Source organism: Pan paniscus, chromosome 16, assembly GCF_029289425.2.
Source record: "Pan paniscus chromosome 16, NHGRI_mPanPan1-v2.0_pri, whole genome shotgun sequence".
Classification (NCBI taxonomy): domain Eukaryota; kingdom Metazoa; phylum Chordata; class Mammalia; order Primates; family Hominidae; genus Pan; species Pan paniscus.
Genome location: NC_073265.2, coordinates 46,175,001 through 46,195,155, shown reverse-complemented (window position 1 = coordinate 46,195,155; position 20,155 = coordinate 46,175,001). Strand labels below are relative to the sequence as shown.

Genomic DNA, 20,155 nt, shown 5'->3' with positions numbered 1-20,155 from the left:
CAAGTCCTGTCATTCATGGATATGACTAAGTCAGACTTTCTTCCTTCAAGCATAAGCATACAGCAGACAAGAGTTTCTCTAGCGTTTCGTAACTTCCTCTTTGTATCCTCTCCTCCTCACTCAGGAGTATAAAAGTGTATCTGAACTTTTTAACTCTTTAAAAGGTTAACTCTTTAGTGTCACTAAAATTTTGTTGAGATTACTGCTTATCAGTACAAAGTAAAAGCAGACTATTCCTAGGAACTATTCAGCTGTCACACATTCATACTTAAGCCTGGGGTTAACTTTGTCACTACAGCAGATCCTCAACAAGCATTTTAAAAACTGAGCTGAGAATAAAGGACTCAAGGGCACTAATATGGGGGCTCTATGGTTTGGAATACAATTAACAGAATCCTCACAAAGACTATGTCTGAGGATTTATTTTACTTTAGTGCTTCAATTTCCCCCATTTAACCAAAAAGACTCATCCAAACAATTCTGAGATTCTGATGAATTTATAAGAGATTCTGATGATTCATCAGAATTCTGACATTCTGATGAATTATATACAAATATTATATATATTTCATTCTGATGAAATATATATTTATATATAAAATAATATGTAAATTACATATTAAAAATTATAAGGAGTTCCATAGGCTAGTGTTCCTCTCAGTCACCTGATTTAATCTTCAATAACTGACCATCAGAAATGTTTAAGTTTTATATGAAGATTCCCTCTCTCCATATGTATATGAAAAGCTTGGAATCCCTTTCAAGACTTGCTATGCCACCTAATAACTAATATCTGTACAGACCACAAACCTCCACATTTTAGAATTTCCATAAAAACTTTTAATCTGCTCATTATCACAACACCCTCAGGCAGTATTTTTATTGTCCTCATCTTAGACATAAGATAAACAGACTCAGAGAGGTTAAAATATTCTGCCCTAAGATCACATATCTAGTAAATAATAAAGCCAACACTAAAGCAAGACTTCGTATCTCCAAACTGCTCCTCTTTCAAATATACCACAATGTATCTTTATTTTCCACTACCTTAAACAAACCATTCTACACAGAACAAAAAACAGAGCATTAGTAGGTACTCACTCAAATACCTACAGATGCTCTTTAACAAAACAACAGCCCAATCTACTTCTAAGTAAATAAAAATACAAAATGAACTAATCTTAACCCTTTCAATATTAGCATTATTACCTTTCATTTAATGAATTAAAAGTTCTGTTCTATTAAAGTATCTTCTGTATGTTTGATAACATTTTTAAACTACTTTTGGAATAAATATTTTCCATCCACTTTAACTTGTTTTTATAACTAAACACTAAATCTTTGAAAAAGGGGAAATAATAAAAATTTTCCATACTATGAAGTAACCATTCTTTTCTCTGACCTCAACTAAATGGTAGCTGTGAATATTCCAGTATCTTCCAACTATCAAATTTCATATTCTTCCCAACTCACAAAGTCTAAAGACAGCTTAACAATAAGACCACACAAAAAAAGAATTACACTTTTATAAAGCTATCTGAGGTTGTAGCTATTTATATTTAATGTCTTGAAATACTAAAAATAAAGTCCTTAATTAACTATTTTATGGAGGCTTTTAATTATACTGTTTTCTCCTTAATAAAAATAAATCGGCCAGGCACAGTAGCTCACACCTATAATCCCAGCACTTTGGGAGGCCAAGGTGGGCAGAATTAAAGAACAGCCTGGCCAACACGGTGAAACCCTGTCTCTACCAAAAATTACAAAAATAAGTGTGGTGGCAGGTGCCTGTAATCCCAGCTACTTGGAAGGCTGAGGCACAAAAATCGCTTGAACCCGGAAGGCAAAGGTTGCAGTGAGCTGAGATTGCACCATTGCACTCCAGCCTGGGCGACAGAGCCACACTCTGTCTCCCAAAATAATAATAATTATTATTATTAAATAAATAAATCTTGAAGCACTTTTGGAGAATATCAACAGTACCCCATTTAAGACTTCTTTTTTTCTTCTTGTCACCTTGGCTTCAGATAAGACTTCTTATTATAACAAATTTCAAAGATTTCTAGAGATACTAAATTCCTCCTCAAGACAAACCATGCTCTTGTAGATTGGTATCAGTGCAGGTGCAACTACAACTGATTAGAGTTTGCTACTTCTGAGGGGCAATAAGAAACCACAGGCAAATGTATTTCACTGTTGATTTCTCTATTTCCTCTGTAAAATGAACAGTTACCAACTTCCTACAAGAGTTATGAAGTAAATAGCATATGAGTAAATATTTATGAAGCACTCTTATCATCACTGATTTTGTTTTAAAACAATAAGATTCCTCCCCTTCTCCCAATCATTCAGTGGACAAAGTCCTACTGCTATTATAACTTATTTGGCAAGTCACCAGAGTCAAACTCAGTGAGAATAGAGTCTGCTCGCTACAGGCACTGTTCCTAAGCTTGAGAAGAGGGATTATACAAATACGAAGGCAAGAGAGACCCTAGCACTATGGCATGTTTTGTGTTCCTGCAGTACAGCATCTCAAACCCCTACAAACTTTAAGTGGATTTAATTATTCAACATTGTATCATGGTTCTTAAGACAATAACACTAGCAACAGTACAAGCAACAGGCTTGCAAAGCCACCAGAAAAGTCAATGGCCTACTCGTCTACCTCTCAAAACAGACTACGTCAAACTAGTTTATTACACACTTCATTACTACTTTCTTAGTTTATATTAAACAGTAGTGGGTCTGAGCCAATAACAAGCTCCTGAGGAAAATTTTACACTCAACAGAATCATAACCTGTTTTTAATTAAGATGCCTGTAATGAGTATATTTCAGGAATAAGCATCATGCTACTAATCTATGAAAACTTTTCACCAATATAAAAGGAAAGAATAAAGTTTACCAAAGACTGATTTTGTCTGTTCCCTACAGCAAAGTATCTTGGCTCTACTTTTTCTTCTTGAAGATGATTAGGATTTTCTTAACTGTTTGCTCTCAGTAAAAATTCAAAAAAAGTATGGTCAGGGCTGAGGCTTCCTTTTGGTAGAGATCATATAATGCTTCTTATATATACAAAATGGGGACCAAATGAAAAGAATTCTACACTCCTGATTTTTACCCTGAAAATTTCTCTGCATGCTTTAACTGACCAGAGAAATATCAGCACACTCCTTGGCCCAAAAGATGAGAAAGCTTCTCTCTCCTCAAAACAGATCTTGATTCCCTAAATCAATGTATTGGGTGGACTACTCAAAGAATAAAACTCAGCCTGAAAAGCTTATATTCCAAGAAGAATTTGCTTTATATAAACAAGTCCACCACAATTTTTTTTTTCTGTATTTAAAATGATGTAGTCTCTAGTTTAGACTTTTGAGAACAAAAAGTTCTTACTGTGAGTTGAAAACAATCCCTGGGGTGGGGGGTGAAGGAACGAGGGAGAGGAGGAGGAGAGAGAGAGAGACAGATCTCCATAATATCTTTTCTAAAATCCATGGGGCCAGGTGGGTTTTAGAACTCAGTTTTTCAGATTTTAGAAAGGAAACATAGTATATAGGTATATATGTCACACGCTACAAATCAGCTCCTGGCAACCACACAGGAACTAGGAAAATAGAGAATGTCAATGGCCTCCCTTCAGATAAGATCAGATTTAGCCATCAAAATACTTCATGCTGAAATTAACTGTGGTTCAGATCTTTTTGGATTTCAAAACTGCAGATAAGGGACTGTGGATCTCTAACTGGGAAAAGGGGATCTTGACAAATAATAAAATATGCTGTCACCTAGAATAAAAAAAAAACTAGCTGATACTTAGATAAAAGATATTAAGGATACTTAGAACAGTCTTGCAATGCCTCTAATTATCTACCTAATTGGAAAGTTACAATCATTTTAACTTATATGTTCCTATCAAGAGATTCAACATGAAACACTTTTCCCTTTAACTTTATTCCCAACTGAGAATAACACTAAAAAACATTTTCTAAAATCCGAGTATGTCAGTACCAAGTAGATTAAGTAAACGGGCCTCCGGACCACATGACAAAGTTGGCTAGATATAGTGGGGTTTCCAAATAGGAAAAACCTAAAAGGATCCTGCAGGAGAACTCAAAGATTCTTACCCTTGGCACAAGTGCCCATATAGGCTTAGATTTTCTAAACTGACCTGCGGTCAAACCACGCTACTGTTTAAAGTGAGCCTAGCATTTTTTACGCTCCAAAGGTACAAACCAACCACTTATTCATCCCCAACCACCTCAAAACAACAACATATGCCTCTGGGACCAAGAAGCTGGATGACTGTAATTCCCTCCCAGCAGAGATACCTTCCATGCCCAACCAACATTCACAACTCTTGCCGACAGCAGCAGCACATTCACTCACTGACTGGAGTAGCCATGATTATATTAAGTCCAACCTGTGTTCACTGTATCAGCTACCAATGAAGTGATGAAAGAGTAATTATGAGTCAATCTTGTTCATTTTTAAAGCCTGGAAATAGCTCACAGGCAAAACTAACAGAAGCAAATACACTGACAACTTTTGAGGGAGGCCGCCTCCAGAGAGACTTCCATTTGGCAACTAGAATGATCTTCCATAGATTACCACAAATTTAGAGAAACTCCCTCAGTTCAAATTCAGGCACCTTCCTAACACCACAGAGCTAATAAAATGACATCTTGGGCCAAATTATACCAATTTTAATAACCAAAATACAGTAAGTTATGGTAGTAGTGTTTTTTTAAGGGAAAAAAAGGTAGTATTTTCTGTCCAGTACCTTATCTCAAATTGTTTTATTATATTATTTTGAAGGTTTCATCCCTGAGTCACCACCCAATGCAATAAAAATTAGTAACCAATCTCTAATGCATTTTCTTTTCTGTGTGATCTTTAAATGTGATCTTTAAGTCCCCAAGCAGCTTACAGTAGCTTGGATGACTCACCATGGTCTTTATGAGAGCACATTTTTAACCTGGAACACATGAGAGCACATTTTAAACATGGAACAAAAAAAAACCAAAGCTCTCTCTTTAAAAATTACATTTTCTTTTCAAGTCAAGGGTATCTTTAAAAATTACAGGATGATCTGGCTGGAAACAGAAGAAAGTTTCAAATAACAGTCATGTTATTAACAAAACTATCTGTGCTTCAGTTTATGAAAATAACAGTTTTCTTTCTACCAAAACCATTTTTCCCCCTGATGTAATGATCCCTTTTTACAGGCTTCTATAGGAGCAAGAAAAGGTGCATGAAAAAATACAGCTAAAGATATGCTCTAGAGTTGGGCTTCTCATTAAGGATTGGCCAGCATTCCATTCCACCCTGACCCTTATCCCCAAAGATACAAACCAAAACAGGAGGAAGGTAATGCCATAACCCAAAAATGATGCAACTTTAGAACTTCAGTTTTACTCAATGATTAATGAAAACATATTTAAATTACTACAGATATGTTTGTGGTAGCAAGTAGAAAATAAAATGTACATGAATTTTTAAGATACAATTTCTTCCACTCACTTGCAACGTGCTGCTTCAGGCTACCAAGGGAGTTTATGTTCCTTCTTCTCTGCCATTAAGAAAAAAAGTGAAGACGTTCTACCCTAGAGACTCTTAACATTCTCTCCAACCTGTTCCCAGGCGTTCTATCCTTTCCAGTCAAGTAATTTTTATTTTACTTAATTATTTAGACTATGCCTCACTCCAGAAAGAATTTCAAGTAGCTGGAGAAAGAATATGGACAAAATGCTACATTCAAGTGGCGGCGATGCCTAAGCATGGAAAAGGATTTTCAAAAGGTATACACGTTCTCTTCATTATTCTGCACTCTACAAAGTATAGTCGACAAAATAATAACATTAAGAATAAATCAACTAAAAAAGAAAAGTTAAGGTTGCTGGGTACTTCATGACTTTTCAAAACTACTTGTATGCCTGATTACTTCTCAGACTTCATATACACAATTTTACGGCACTAAAAGCAACTCTGACTTGTTGCTCTTGTAGGGGTATTTCCTCACTTCCAACACCACAGACAAAACATTTCATTTTATCCAAAGTAAAATGAGATAATGCCCATAAATTGCTTATCACAATGCCTAGTATATAATAGGAGTTCAATAAACACTAGCTATAATACTGGCTTTATAATGATTTCTAATATAATCATTAGTATTACCGAGAATGCTAATTACAAGGTACCACGATAATAGCAGCTACCATTTTTTAAGCAGCTTTATAGGAAAAAATATATAGATAACCTTATTTAATCTTCACAAGGATTCTGTAGGTGGGCATTATTACCCACTTTTCACAAATGAAAAAAGTATAGCTGTGATTATTTAAATATCTCACCTAAGGCCATCCAGCTAGTAAGCTGCAAGTCATCGATTCCAATCCAGTTGTCTGGCTCCTGAGCCCAATTCTTTCCGCTACACTATATTGTCTCTCTCACAAAAAGTCAGGAATTCAAGGGCTCTCTCACTGACAAGACTCCAGTTAGACTCCACTCCATTTCTATAAGCACAGGTCAAAGAATGACAGGAATTCCCTCCAGTCACCACACAACACATTTGTATACAAGCACAAATGTGCTCCAAATGTCATAATGCATTCCATTCACATACTAATAAAATTTTGTATTATTACATTAAATAATCAACCAAAGTCACTAATTTTATACATGTAATTCCACCATTAACATCAATCCCTGGCCTGATAATTTATCTCCCTCTGTGTTCATTTCCCTAAGGGAATTCGTTAGCTTTAATTATTAACTTGTAGGCACAAAAAACAAAATTTGCATCTCCTAACCAAAAGAAATCAGAATGTGGGCAAAAACATATACATACACAAAAAGGTGGTCAGTACCACATTATTTATCATATCAAAAAGCAAATTAACAAAAATCCATAAAGGCCAAGTAATAAAAGAATGGATTTGTTAAGTTATGCTATATTCATTCCATTTAAGAGCATGCAACTATTTTAAGCCAAGTTAATAACAGGAGAAAATGTTAATGGTAGAAGATTAAGTGAAACAAAAAACAGGACATAAATGAACTAACATTAAGTTACCAGCTTTGCAAACAGAACTATAAGAAAAAAAGACAAAAAGGAAATAAATCAATTTTCTCTGGATACTGAAATAAAGCTAATTTTTCCCCTTTTGCTTTTTCTGTTCTCTAATTTTCTTTTCAATTATGACTATGTATTAACTTTATATGCAGAAAAAAGATGGGTCTTCTTTTTAACCAACATCTTTACCGAGCATGCTTCCCTCATAAATCTCCAAATTAGCCAGAAGAGTCCCAGGTCATGTGAAATATAAAATGCAAAAAACAATTCAGCATCTTTACTACCTCCAGCACTACTATCCTCCAATTATGTCAGAACTGCAATCTTGAGTCATTTCTCTTACCTACAGAAAGCCAATCCCTCAAATTCTAACAATCCTTTACTTCTGGTATTTTTCCTTCCTATTCCCTACACTAACACCAAATCTAACCCTTCACCAGCTCATCCTAGATTAGCATAAAGGCCTCCAAAGTAAATAAATGCCTTCCTTATTTTAGTGTCTCACCACTAACAATTTACTCCACCACAGCTAACTATGTGCTAGGCACTATTCTTGGAACTTTACATGTATTAACTCATTGAACACTCCTAACAACCTTATAAGGATAACGACTATTATTAGTCCTGTTTTATAGATTAAGAAACAGAAGCAGACAAGTAAAGGAACATACCCAAGATCACCGTGCTATTCATTGGTAATTTCTGGATCTGAACACCTGTAGTCCAGCTCCAGATAATAATATGTAAATATGAGCTCCCCCAGGAATTAAGGAGTGGTGATGAATAAAAACCAGCTTCTCTCTCTCTGAACTGTACAGGCCCTTGGATCAAGCTAAATTCCCATTTCCAGGTCTCTCCTCATGCTATTCCTCAGCTGGAAGACCAGTTCTTCTCTTCCCTAATTCATTGTCCATATCTCCATCACAAGTCAACTCTAAACTCAACATTTTTGAGTTTTCCTTAAGCCAGTTCCCTGACTCTTCAGCACAGCCTCTTTCTTATGGACTCAATTTAAACTACAATAATGTGTGTTTGTTGACATTTTCTATGTTAGAGAAGTTTACCTCAGTATTTTACTTCCCATCAAAATAATAAATTTCTCCACTTTTTTTTTTTTTTTTTTTGAGACAGAGTCTCCCTCTGTCACCCAGGCTGGAGTGCCATGGCACAATCTCGGCTCACTGTAACCTCTGCCTCCTGGGTTCAAGCAATTCTCCTGCCTCAGCCTCCCCAGTAGCTGGGACTACAGGCATGAGCCACAACACCTGGCTAATTTTGTGTATTTTTGGTAGAGACAGGGTTTCGCTACGTTGGCCAGGCTGGTCTCCAACTCCTGGCCTCAAGTGATCTGCCTGCCTCAGCCTCCCAAAACGCTGTGATTACAGGCGTGAGCCACCACGCCAACGAAATGTCTCCACTTTTTCTGAGCAATGACCTTCTCCATTTCTCATCTTCCCAAAAACTGCTAGAAGAATGCATAGGTAGATACTAAATAGTTAACTGATAAAAATGAGATACTTACGGCACAACTATTTAACAAAGCAGACTGTCATTCATTAGTCTTTTGAATATATTTAAGTGTTTGTCTTCTCATTATCTTCCCTAAACACAAACAATTTAGATTTGCAATTTCAACATTCCCATCCATAAACATACTTTCAAGTGATACCCAAAAGCAGTCTTATTAAATGATCTTTTAAAAAGGCATTCCACACATTGTCCACAAATAGCACTTTTTTTTCTTTTTCAGGAGAGCCTTTCTAATAGTGCTACTTTTACTTTCTTTCAGCAAGATTACCCAAGTCTTTGACAACACTAGGCAGGCAATGACATTCCAGGAAAAGACTACCAATTGTTTAAGAGCAGAAAAGACTATATGGCTTTAATAAGACAGCATTGTTTATTGCCCAATTAAGTATAAAATTTGAAAGTTGTTTATAGTCAAGGTTGGATATCTTCATCTTTATCTTCTCATTTCAAAAGGCTTGTTTAAAAACTCAAAGATATAGCAAAGGATACCTTGAAGACAGAAACTTGAATTTGTGTTTAAATGGCTAATGAAAACAAAAACAGTAATTGTAGGTATGCCTCACTATATATAATAAACAAGCCCCTAAAATGTTATGATCTAATCAAATTGTTTTTCAAATCCATTATAAGCAATGACTACGGGGTCGGGGCGGGGGGCGGGGGGGCGGTGGACACCATTTGTTTGTGGTTTTTTTTGTTTTTGGAGACAGAGTCTCACTCTGTTGCCAAGACTGGAGTACAGTGGCGGCGCCATCTCAGGTCACTGCAACCTCTGCCTCCCAGGTTCAAGCAATTCTCCCACCCCAGCCTCCTGAGTAGCTGGGATTACAGGTGCCCACCATCACACCCAGCAAGTTTTTTTTATTAGTAGTAGAAATAGGGTTTCACCATGTTGGCCAGGCTGGTCTCAAACTCCTGACCTCATGTGATCCACCCACCTCGGCCTCCCAAAGTGCTGGGATTACAGGCATGAGCCACCACATCCGACCTTGTTTTTCAACTGTTCAGGAATTGTCCTGAAAAGTATACAATACTCATGGTTGTAATCTTGTCTCTAATTTTTATGTTTTCCAAGTTTGAGTTTTCATACACAGGTTTTCTCTAAAAGACTCCCTTGCTACCTTTTACCTTAAATGAGCAACTTAATAGCAGACCATATTTGTCCTAAAGTATATTTTTCCCCACACACCTGCTGACTCTGTGGTTACTCTCATTAATAACTACAGCTTACCTGAAACAAATGTCTAACATGGCTCAATATTAACAAGTATGTATTTACTACAAATTATAGCTATTATAAATTTCAACACTAATATGTACATAATATGAACCACACCCTACTCATAACCTTAAAATACCTTAAGTGAAAGGTCAAACCTGGTTTCCTCTCTAAAATCACCATTCCTATTTCTATCACAGTTCAGTAAAAACCTACAGTGGTACAATTTTGGTTTTCTCTTGATTTTGTTCTTGATATGTTCAAGTCATGCTATGGCAATTTGAAAAGCTTACTCCACGTTTAACAGGGAAAGAAGGCATTTAGTAATCTTACCATTTTTTTTAATTACTTGAAAAGTGGATGCAGTTACAAAAGGCCAACACCAAGAATTCCTGTGGTGACAGAACAGTTTTTGCATCTTGACTGTATCACTATCAATAACCTAGCTGTGATACTGTACTAATTTTTCAAGGTGCTATTATTGCAGGAAACTGGGTAAAGGGTATATAGAATCTCTGTATAGTTTCTTACAACTGCATATGAATCTACAACTATCTAAAAATAGAAATACTGAAGAGTAATTTAATGAGAATTCATTTTTGTGGCCCTATGTCAATATTTTCAAAAAGCCTGTAAGTACATCTAAAAATAACCCCCCGCCCCACAAAAAAAGATCAGTAACTGAAAAATGAAAAACTGTATTCCTTTTTAAAAATTAAGAGCCAGAAAATACTTCCTACAATTATCTCTGAAAATTTTGGGCAAAAAGAAACTATACTGTTACAAACGTCTGAATTCAATAAGAAAAAGTGAAGCTTTACTTAATAGTTAAAATGACATTCTAGATAGAAATACCAGAGAGATGCTCAATATCTACAGATGGCTTAAAATGACAACATCCCTTACTACTTGGATTCAAAAACAAAGGAAATTTTCAGATATCATACAAACAATCTACTAAGAACTAACCCAAAATCACAATCTAGACATACACACTCAAACCCCGAAGTTGAGGACATGGATTTAAACATCTGAACCATTTCCATTTTGTCAATCCTTTTAACAAACTTTCCTTCTACACACTGCCCTTTGTTTCTATACACTGCCCTAATTAGAGTGCCTGACCTTTCACTCCTACAGAAAGAAAAGTTTCTCTCAAGGTCACTTTAGGAACACTTCACAGAGCCTATCATACCAAGTGAACAAATTCACTCTCACCATAATGTGAAGAAAATTTTAACACCCTGATGAAGGAATAACATAACAGATCCTCAAGACAAATTAGTAGTAGTAAACACACCTTTATCTTTTCCAGAGTGACTTCCGACACTCAAATAACTCAGCTATGATGAGTTATTTGTTTTGCTTCAGGAATAAGATTAAAGATAACATCACACACTATAGTATATATTCTTTCAGCTAAAAAAGTTTCTGAAAGTATTATATATCGTTTCTCAAAAACAGCCCACTGTGAAATTGAGTCTTCCTCAAAAAGGACAAATAAGAAAGGAAATTACAATACCTGACTATAAACTCTAGTTTTCATAAGTCAAATGGCATGAGGTTTTTATAAATGTTACTCCAAAGACAAAACAGAAAACAAACAAAAAACCCTAATCTTTACTACAGCAGCTCTTCAAAAGGAAAGTCAGATCTTTAGCTCCTTAATAGCTGCAAATACATAGGCATTAGAGTGTATTACATAATATCCTTTGAAATCAGGGCAGAAGGTTATTCAAATGTCAATAAGGTATATAAATATAAAATAAGTAAAATAATGTTACTATACCAATTTCTTTTAGACATTCCCTTTAAGAAATGGCCACAGAAAAATTATATCTACCAGTACATCTTGATTTGAAAAAAAATCACATGGCATTTTCTCTTCCCCAAATTCAAATCCATTCACTAATTAAAAGTCACAGCTTTTTTATTACAATTTTTTGTAGCATTTAAAACAAAACACACAGATAAATATTGCTAAGTCCACTGAATATAGGTGTATAAGTTCAAACCTTTCAATGGATAACAAATCTAACTTTTAAAACTAAAAGTTCCTACTCCAAATAATCAAATATGGTGACCATTCGCAATGTAGAAAAATAATTTTTTCTTTGTGCAATGCAACGTACTGAAGTCCAAAAACTGCTCCAATGCCATGCTTATAATCTATATCCCAGTTCACATATATACTTTTTAATTTCACAGACTACATAAATCCTTCTTAAGTTTAAAAAGTGAAATAAATGTAATTGCCTTTATTCTAAAAATAGAATGCACTTCTAACAGCAAGTTCCTGGAGTTCATGTTATTGTATCAGTGACTGTCCAGTTATATATATTTACCATAACTTAAGCTGGAACAGTAGGCAACAGTAATATCAAGACTCATTTTTTAAAAATACTAAGCATCATCTACTATGCATTACTCAAAGTAAATCTGAAGGTTCCTGAGAATGAATTATTAGTTGCAAAAATGAGATGTATCAACACCAGTAAAGAAATACAGCCATCTTCTACAACTTTAAAATTATTAAATTTTCTCCCCCCTCCCCAAAAAGTAACAATTTTCAAATGATTACCAGTAAAAGGAAGGAGGTGAGAGACGAGTTGGGACTTGCCTATCGTTTCATGATGTCCTTTTGATCAAGAATAATACTAGTCTTTAACCTACTTAAAATCCAAAAAATGCCTTCATTTCACTTAAGATGATTAAGGACATGCTATACTTTCCCCATAAGCTCTAATTTCATAATTAAAAATGAATTTTAATAAATTAGTATACAATTTTTAAAAACAAACTTTTTAGAATGTAAAGTGGTATAAAGTGTTTAGGTGGTTATGAAATTAACCTTATTTTCTGATGTTTTATTCTCACAGTATTTTAAGAAATCAACTATCATTTTACCAGGGGAAATAAAAAGCACCCATCAAAGAGGCATTACTGAGTTTCAGCCCAGAGATTTGACAGTTGGTTTTCTTAAGATGATGCTGTCATGGCTTTAGTTATTTTTTTCATCTCTTAAGCACAAAGAAATAAATTTAAATTAAATAAAAAGTTACAGCTTTTGCACACTGGAATGGACCGTCCTTCTAAAATATTTTAAAATTATGAGTTTTTAAAAGTTAAAAAAAGAAAAAATGCATACTTAAGAAAAATGGGATGTTTTAAAATGGAGCACAGTAGTCATAAATGTATTGAAAGTAAATTTAAAGACAAGATCACTAGTGTGTAGATCTACTTTAACTTACTCTAAACATTATCATAATGTAATCTGGATATAGGAAAGGATTCAGTCATCTAATACGTATCATTTAAAAATAAATCTAAGTTTCTATTCATTTTGAAAATTTACCCCACTAACATTTTAAATAATTGTAAACGAAACTACTGATTTCCTACAGATTTCTGAGGGAACTGTCATCTTTTAAAATTAATAAATCTTACTAATTATCACTTGACTCAATTCCACCTTTTATATACATATATTCAATAATATTTAAATGTTATGCTTTCTATTTTTCTACTAAAATGTATCACACCGCCAAAATATGAGTCTTTAGTTTAAGACATCATCTTACCTGATCCACTGAATTGACTGCTTCCCAGTGTAGTTGGTCTAGTTTTCCCACTATTAACAGGTGGGGAAAACATCTGCAAAATAACCCAAATATATCTGTTAGTCCTGAAATTCTTCTAGATTCCTTGCAAACAAAAGTCCACCAAAAGTCATCCATCAGTTATTAAATTTCAGAGGGAAGTTAAAATAAAATTGGGGATACATTCAGATCCAGAGAGGCAAATACACTGAATGATACTATTTCCTAATTAATTGGAAATAATGGTTACATTTTGTTCTGAAGACCCGATCATTTACATGGAAGAGTCCAAGATTATTAAGTTTAAACAGTATAGTATTACACATGATCTTTACTGTGGAACTAAGTGAATTTCATTACATTTACATTACATCTTAATATACACAGTCAGAATTATGGCCAATTAAATTACTACATACAGTAAGGATTATAACTGAATTGTATAAAGCAGGTATAGGTGCTGCCTCCTAACAGCAGTTAATAAAGGAATTAAACCCATTAAAAATAAAAGCAGTGGGCCCTTAAGTTTCAGTTGATGTTTTTAAGTCATTTCCCATGTTAAGAACATAATACACACACACACACACACACACGTGTGTGTGTATAAAATAAAAGTACTCTGTTTCAGAAGCCTCGAAATTCTAGCTCTGGACTACTTTTCTTGTCGCTGACATCTTTCAGGTACCATAAACTACATCTGATACTGGAGAGGAAAATGGTGAGGAGTACTGAAGAAAAAAACAACACTTTTTCATATAAAGTACAAGATCCCCAATAATCATCGGGGTGGGAGGGTGACTCAACCAAAGCTCATAATTACATTGTTCTCCTTTTAACTGGTTAAATCAAATGACCCCTCTGGCATTAAAGTTTTAAATGTGCAAGTCTAGACATTACATCAAAGTTCAGGTGTCCAACTTGGGGGAGCTGGACTCCAGCCCTGAGAACTACTGCTTAAGCAGAAAGCAGATGGAGTTCACGCTGCCTAGTCTCCACGTTGCTTCCCCTCACCCTTTATTTAAAGGAAACAAACAAACAAACAAAAACCTCAGCAGAACCCCAAGATGCCGTGGAAAGCTCTCATACCGCACTGAAGTCCAGTAGGTCGCTCAGCTCCTTGTCGGTCCCTATAGCGGCCATGCGTTGTTGCTGGGGATTCATCTTCGGCCACTTCTAGCAGGTCCTAGGGCAGAGGAAACGGGCTCAGCGAGAGACCACCGAGGCCCAAAGTGTGTGAGGGCACAGAGAGAGGTACTGGGGAAGATTACGCAAGAGCGCTGGGGGCGCCGGGATGACTTCCAGGACCCCGACTCGCTCCCACCGCGGCGCGAGCAAGGGGCGGGAGGGCTCAGTGCCCGCGCCGGGTCCCGGAATCCACGCGTTCCTCGCCGCGGCCCGAGACCGACGCGGCGGCTCCCGCAACTCGCCGCCTCTCCCCCAAGTTTCCGAGCCAGTCTCTGCCACCTCCTCGGCGCCCCCTGCTCCGCGCCGCCGCCGGGTGCTCCGCGCGCCGGGCCCGGCCGCGACTGGGGTCTCGAGGAGCGGGGTGAGGGGCAATTCGGCGTCCAGCGAGCGCAGCGGCGGCGAGCGGAGATGCGAAGTGACTCACTCGCTCGGCAACAATAGAACTGACAAGTTGCAGGGAACGCGCCGCTCGCAGGCCCGCGTCTGCGGCCGCCGCCGCCCGGACGTCCCCGGCGGGCCCAGGGAGTCGGAAAGCACCCCCAGCTCATCCAAGGGGCGTTTTGAAACAGAAAACAGAAACCCCGACAACTAGTCTCGCTCTCGGCCGGCGTCCTCCTCCCCAGGCTCGGCCTCCTCCCACTTTTGCTGCCCTGCCCCGGACCTGCCGAACAATGAGCCTGGCTCCGCGGCCGAAGCCGCCCGATCTCCCGCGCGCCCCGGAGCCTGGGCGCCGGCCCGAGTCGGGCGCCGAACGGGGCGCACAGGCCGAGCGCGCCGCCAGCGGGCCTGAGCGCCCGCGACTCGAGCCTCCGCCCCCACTCCGCTCCCCAACTTGGAGGGGACCCCGGGTTTGGCGCTGTACAAAGGGGCGCGGAGTTGAGGCGGGGGACGGGGGCGCCCCCGCTCCGGCAGGGACGCGGCGGCGCCCCGCAGCCCCCGGCCCCGCCGCGCCGCCCCACTCCCGCTCGCTAGCCCGCAATTACCTGCCGCCCCGTCTCCGCATCCAACCACCCCGATTAAAGTTCACTTTGGCCGGGAGAACGGGCTTGGGCTTCCCCTTGCACCGCCCAGCGGCTCGGTTCACTTTGCCCCGCACGAGCTCTCGGGTCTGGGAGGGGGAGGCGGCTTTCGGGCCTGGCCGCCCCTTCCTCCCGGGGCGGGCTGTCGGTCCCCCCGAATAGAACTTGTGGGTCTCTTCAGGCGGACATTTTTTTCGCTGAGGCGGCCTCACCACCGCGCTCTGCTCGCCTCCGGATCCCTCCGCGCCGGGAAGAGCCGCGGGTTAACCCTTCCCTCCCCGACCCGCTCCGCCGCCTAGGAAGTGGGGCCGGCAGAGGGGGCGGGGAGGAGCTGGCGGGGACTGGGAGGAGCCGCACCGCGGCGGGTGGACAAAGCCCGCGGTCGGGTGAGGCGGGACGGAGTTGGGGCCGGTGGGGAGGGGCATGAGGCGCTCGCAGGCACCTCGAGAAGCAGGCCCCGACCGCTCGCCGACGAAGCCTCGTCCGGGCCTCCTGGGAGCGGGGTGGCAGGCACCGTGGCGCCTCCTCGCGTTGGTCTTGCTGGTTCTCGGCCCCCGAAGCGGAGCGACGGAGACACAGCTGTGGAAGCATCTGGATCCGCTGCCCCGGTCCCCGAGCTTCCCGGAACCCGAGGCCGCAGGACACTGAAGGCTGCCATTCCCGAGTAGGTCACGCTGGACGCCACCCTAAGCTGGGCCCAGAGGCTCCCGTCCAGGAGGGCTGCAGTCGGCGCAGACACCGCGCGTGTGGGGACGGGAGACCCATCCTCCTCGGCCGTTCCGAGAGTAGGCGCGGCCGGTCAGATTCGATGCGGAGCCGAATGCGGGAGAAAGGGCAAAACGTCCCTCAAACCAGACAAAGCCTTGTGAGCTTCAGGTTCTCAAATACCCCACTCACCCAGACCCCACATCTCCAATCACCCCCTCGCACCCAAATCCCATTCGGAGCCACCGAACTGCACGTGGGACTAGTTCTTGGGAATGGATCAAGCCAGTCTCTTCATCTAACGGAGACAGCCCTGGGTGGCTCTGCCACACAGCCACTGTCTTGTGCACAAGTTCTGAACTTGGCCTCAAAGAAGCCCCAGAGTAGAAAGAAGACAAAAGAAGCCCCAGTTCTTCGATTCTGGGCTGAAGTGAGATTTTCTTGAATGGCAGCCAGTGTTTTGCCTCTTAGGTAAGTGAGTGCAGTAAAGACCGGTAAGGCCCACGCAGAAGAAACACTGAGGAAAGAAGACACTTCCAAAGTAACAAATGGGAGGAAGCAGCCAACGCCCGAGGACAACATGGCAAGAAGGAGCCTTTGGATTCCGGACTGGGATGGAAAGAGAGGTAGATTCAGCTACCATATGCCATTACTGTAGTTAGTACAGTTGTCTCTATATCCGTGGGATTGGTTCGCAGACTCTGGATTTTCTAAGACGTTCAAGTCTCTTACATAAAAATGGTGTATTTCCCCATATACTTTAAATCATCTCTAGATTACTTATAAAACCTAATACAATGCAAATGCTATGTGAATAGTTGTTAAGGTGTATTTAGGAAATAATCATCCAAAGAAATCTCTATATTTTCAGTACGTTTTCAGGCTATATTTTAGGCTCTATATTTTCATGTATTTTCAGGCCTGGTAAGCCTAACTACATTTTTTGTTTTCAGTTGATTGAATCCCGGAATTTGGAAACCCCAGATACGGAGGGCGGACGGTACAACCGGAGCTGTCAGGTGGATTTCCAAGGCTTTGCATTGGCTGTACCTGAAACTTATGGTGGCCTAGACTCCCCAGTATCCACTCTTCCTTATCTTGGTAAACAAGCCCAGTTCTTAGTCACATCCCTGCTCTGCCTACTTACAGGGGCATGTGGTCCCAATCTAAGCAACGTAGCATAATTCCAACCTAAATCAGCAGAATCCCATTCCCTGCCACAGTTATTGGCTGGCAATGAGCGTAACATATTTGGGCCAATGAGAGGAGCAATTTCCTGGTCTTTGTTGGGAAAAGTTTTTCTTTCATTTTCTGAGAGTGCTTCAGAGGTAACCCATTCTTTCTGCATGTCCTCAAAAAAACGGGTCCCCTGGATGGTGGGTAGCCATCTTCCAAATACAAGTCTAGCCGGGTTAAAATAAAGAAGACATCAAGAAAACAAACATACATAGAGATCTGATCTTTGGTGACTTTTTTTTTTTTTTTTTTTTTGAGATGTAGTCTGGCTCTGTCACCAGGCTGGAGTGTGGTGGCAGGATCTCGGCTCACTGCAACCTCCGCCTCCCAGGTTCAAGCGATTCTCCTGCCTCAGCCTCCCAAATAGCAGGGATTACAGGTGCGTGCCACCATGCCCAACTAATTTTTTATTTTTTTAGTAGAGTCGTGGTTTCACCATGTTGGCCAGGCTGGTCTGGAATTCCTGACCTCAAGTGATCTGCCCTCCTCAGGCTCCCAAAGGGCTGGGATTACAGGCGTGAGCCACCGTGCCTGGCTTTGGTGACATTTTTGAGGCTCTGAATCAAGCAACTTCTGAATTCAGGTCTATCTTCACTGATTAGACCAATAGGATTCGAATTTTCTGTTGTCTGTACTCTAGTGTGGTCTACACAGTACCACCCCAATGACCATTTTTTTAGTAGCAAAGACATAAACGTCAGGTAGGAAGTCTGATTAGATCATTTTTAAGGCCCCATTCCCATGTGTTTTAGTTCATTTTCTCCTACTGCTAACAGAATACCATAGACTGAGTGATTTATAAAGTGATTTATAAAGAAGTTTATTTGGCTTATGGTTCTGGAGCCCGGTAAGTCCAAGAGCATGGCACTGGCATCTCTAGAGGGCCTTCTTGCCGTGTTATCCCGTGGCAAGTGAGCACACACAATAGAGAGTAATCCATTCATGAGGGCTCTACCCTCTTAGAAGTTCCTCTTAAAGGTCCCACTTCTCAACACTGTTGCATTGGGGGTTAAGTTTTCAACACATGAACTTTGGGAGACACATTCAAACCATAGCACTGTGATAACATTCTATGGCTCCACAGTAGAAAGAAATCTTGCGGAAGGAGAAGGTATGTGATCCCACATGTTGGATTCATGCTGTTTTCAAGATTCTCTTCTCATCCTGCTCACACAACTAGTGCAGAGGAAGAATATCTGTCTGCCCAAACCTTCAGTCATAGGGGCTCCCTCATTACTTAGGGACTGATTGGTGAAGTTTTTCGTATCTATTATGGCCCGTATAGTTTTACTTTATAATTTATTTTCCTTATTAGATTGTGAACCCCTTGAGGGTTCGGACTGACATGCATCTGTCAGTACCATGCACCTAACGTAGTGCCAAGAGCATAGTAGACCCAAAAAGGAGGAGCTGGAATTAAAGCTATCATTCATTTGACATTATAACATGAAGTTATTTTTCATAATATAGCCTTTGCTTGTGTCATTTTTAATAAGAGAAAATGATTTCCACCAGTGAATCTCCTATAATAGCTCTGACTTATATAGAAGACAAAAAGAATATAAAAAGTGGAGTTTTGTGTCACTTATAACTCATTTCTGGGCCTTTGCTGACACATCTAGATAGGGCCAGGAGCCTTTATTGAAAAGCTCAGAGAGAAACAACTAAGTAATACAAATTCAGTGTTAATTAATAGTACTATTTGTGTAGTATAAGTTAATCCCTATCAGTAAGTTAATATTGAAAAGTATTTAATGTGCATTTCTTACATGCCGGGCATGGTGTTAAATGTTTCAGGACAGAAAGTCTAAAACCCATACTGCCCTCAAGAAAGTTATAATCTAATAGATTTTTTTTTTGAGACAGAGTCTCACTCTATTGCCCAGATTAAAGTGCTGTGGCACAATCTCAGGTCACTGCACGTTTGCCTCCTGGGATTAGGTGAGCCTCCCACCTCAGCCTCTGAAATACCTGAGACTACAGGTGCATGCCACTACGCCTGGCTAATGTTTAAATTTTTCTTCGTAGAGACAAGGTATCACTATATAGCCCAGGCTGGTCTCAAACTCCTGGGCTCAAGTGCTCCTCTCACCTCAGCCTCCCAAAGTGCTGGGATTATAGGCATGAGCCACGATGCCCAGCAATCTAATAGAGCTTAGTTCACTGTCCATTCACTGTAATCCACTACTGGACAGACACAGGAATTCTGTCAACATGGTTTCAGCCTCCCCACAGACACAACACACACACTTCATCCTTGAACACACATATGCATATTTTATGGGACACCAGAGTTGCCCAGAGAAACCTTTATAGTCAAAAGGAAAAGTAGCTAAAGCAATGGGCTTTTTGCTTCCTTGGCAGATTGACTTAACCTTGGACCCTTTTTAGAAGACAAGTATTCTAGGAAGCTAAGAGGAGAAGGAGAGAGAGAAGAGAATCAAGTCAGGTGTTTAGTGGGGGTAGTAAATTACTCTCTGGATGAAGTGACTGGCCTCCTAACGTTATCCACTAAGATCCGAGGTTGACGGCTAGTAGACCGTATGGTAGCTTTCTGCTCTATAGGAGAATAACTGGCCAGGTGCAGT

At 39.9% G+C, this 20,155-nt stretch overlaps 2 protein-coding genes across 7 annotated transcripts in view; both read right to left on the bottom strand.

Annotated features, from left to right (window-relative positions):
* TCF12 (transcription factor 12) overlaps positions 1 to 16,013 on the bottom strand; it is a 371,464-nt gene extending 355,451 nt beyond the window's left edge. For 2 of the 6 annotated variants that reach the window (XM_003827877.8, XM_008953204.7), the window contains exons 1-3: positions 15,591 to 16,013; positions 14,509 to 14,605; positions 13,405 to 13,477 (exon numbers count right to left, since the gene is read on the bottom strand). In XM_003827877.8, coding sequence (XP_003827925.1) covers positions 13,405 to 13,477; positions 14,509 to 14,583 — 148 coding nt within the window. In that variant the 5' untranslated portion in view covers positions 14,584 to 14,605; positions 15,591 to 16,013. Of the gene's footprint in view, positions 1 to 13,404; positions 13,478 to 14,508; positions 14,606 to 15,268; positions 15,539 to 15,590 lie in introns of those variants that run through there. The other 4 variants (XM_003827878.7, XM_008953203.7, XM_034938824.3 and 1 more) reach the window with 2 other exon arrangements.
* Positions 15,922 to 16,284, bottom strand: LOC134729076 (putative uncharacterized protein MGC34800). Its single transcript, XM_063596676.1, has one exon. It carries the CDS (start codon positions 16,282 to 16,284, stop codon positions 15,922 to 15,924), a length of 363 nt encoding a protein of 120 aa, XP_063452746.1.
* Positions 16,285 to 20,155: the final 3,871 nt, after the last annotated feature.

Coding starts and splice junctions, on each gene's coding strand:
- LOC134729076 (XM_063596676.1), bottom strand. CDS start 16,284: ATGGCAGCCTTCAGTGTCCTGCGGCCTCGGGTTCCGGGAAGCTCGGGG.